This window comes from Neomonachus schauinslandi, chromosome 4 (genome assembly GCF_002201575.2).
Source record: "Neomonachus schauinslandi chromosome 4, ASM220157v2, whole genome shotgun sequence".
Taxonomy (NCBI): Eukaryota; Metazoa; Chordata; class Mammalia; order Carnivora; family Phocidae; genus Neomonachus; species Neomonachus schauinslandi.
In genome coordinates, this window is record NC_058406.1 from 186,580,044 (window position 1) to 186,581,547 (window position 1,504).

Consider the following 1,504-nt stretch of genomic DNA (forward strand, 5'->3'; position numbering starts at 1 on the left):
TCCATCCATCATCTCCCTCCATCATCCATCCATCCACCCATCCATCCCCCCTTCATCACTCATCCATCCACCCATCCAACCATCCATCCACCCACCCATCCATCAGTCATTCATCCATCCCTGCATTCACCCATTCATTAGGCATTTTCAGTGCCCAGCAGAAGATCTGGCTGCCTTGGGCATGTGGATGGATGTGGATGAGCCCCTGCACTTGCCCTGACACTGCAGTCTTGAGGTCGTCACCCAGGGTGACTATAGAGTGCTAGTTAGGGCACAGAAAGAGGGTCATGGGAGCAGGGACAAGGCCAGTGGGTGAGTATCCAGGACCCAGCCCCGCTGAGTGTCCCAACCCGCAGGTGCTGTTGGCAACATGACGGTCATTAGCAAGGGCTGCAGCTCACACTGTGTGGAGGACTCGCAGAGCTACTCCGTGGGCAAGAAGAACATCACGTGTTGCTCCACTGACCTGTGCAACGCCAACGGGGCCCACGCCCTGCAGCCAGCTGCTGTCACCCTTGCACTGCTCACCGCTTCCGGTGGCCTGCTGCTCTGGGGCCCCAGCAGGCTGTAGGATCCGGGACGACCCCACTGTGCCCCACACGGGCTGTCAGTGCCCAGGGGCCCCGGAGCACTCTTCGCACACACCTGGCCCAGTTGAGTCCCCTCCTAGACCCTAACTCAGGTGGCCCATGCCCCTCTGCCCTTTCCAGCCTTCCATGGCTCCCTCCAGAAGCCCTGCCCAGCTCCTACTGCTCAGCAGGCTGGGTTCTATTGATGCGGACTGTTCCAAGTCAATAGAACCCAGCCTGCACGCAGTCCATCCAACCCCCATGTTGCAGCCTACTCCTTAACCCTTGCTCGGGCATCTCTTCCTCCAGGAAGCCGTCCCTGCCCCACCCCCTCCATCAGCTGAGCCATGTTCCACCCATGGTGTCCCCTGCAACCAGCAAGGAGCAGGCACTCAGGAGGGCCCCACAAAGGCTGAGTAGAATTAGGGGCAGGGAGTGTGAGGTCCCACGGGCCCAGAGATGAGGTGTGGAGAGGAGTCCAGCTCCCCATGGCCATGGGAGTCCTGGGGCAGGAATCCCAGCACTCAGGAGGCCCTTAATAAAGTCCCCCTGACCTGGTGGCAGAGAGTTCTGTTCTTGCGTGTCCCCACATGGAAGTCAGGGCTTGGGTCCAGGGCTGTCCTGGGTGGCCACCCGGCCCCGTGTCCATGGGCTGTGGCCACGTCATCGGCCAACCACATGGGATGGAGCTCCGGCCTGGGCAGGAGCAAATGACCGACCCCTGGAAGGGAGGGCCTTGCTGCAGAAGGTGGCAGCACCCCTGAGGACTCCCGGCTTTGCTGTGCGCCTCACTCCTGTCTTTCGACCTCTCTGAGCCTCAGATACTTATCTGTGGCCCCTCTCTGCTGTGAGGATTGCAGATCCACAGGACACAGAAGCTCCTGGGTGGGAGGGGATGCTACTGTGTGAGGTCCCCACAGTGTCCCCTCCTTGTC

At 60.7% G+C, this 1,504-nt stretch overlaps 1 protein-coding gene across 1 annotated transcript in view; it reads left to right on the forward strand.

Moving 5' to 3' along the window:
• PSCA (prostate stem cell antigen) overlaps nucleotides 1-571 on the forward strand; it is a 2,319-nt gene extending 1,748 nt beyond the window's left edge. The window contains exon 3 of the mRNA XM_021688702.1: nucleotides 357-571. Coding sequence (XP_021544377.1) covers nucleotides 357-571 — 215 coding nt within the window. The remainder of the gene's footprint in view (nucleotides 1-356) is intronic.
• The last annotated feature ends 933 nt before the right edge of the window (nucleotides 572-1,504 follow it).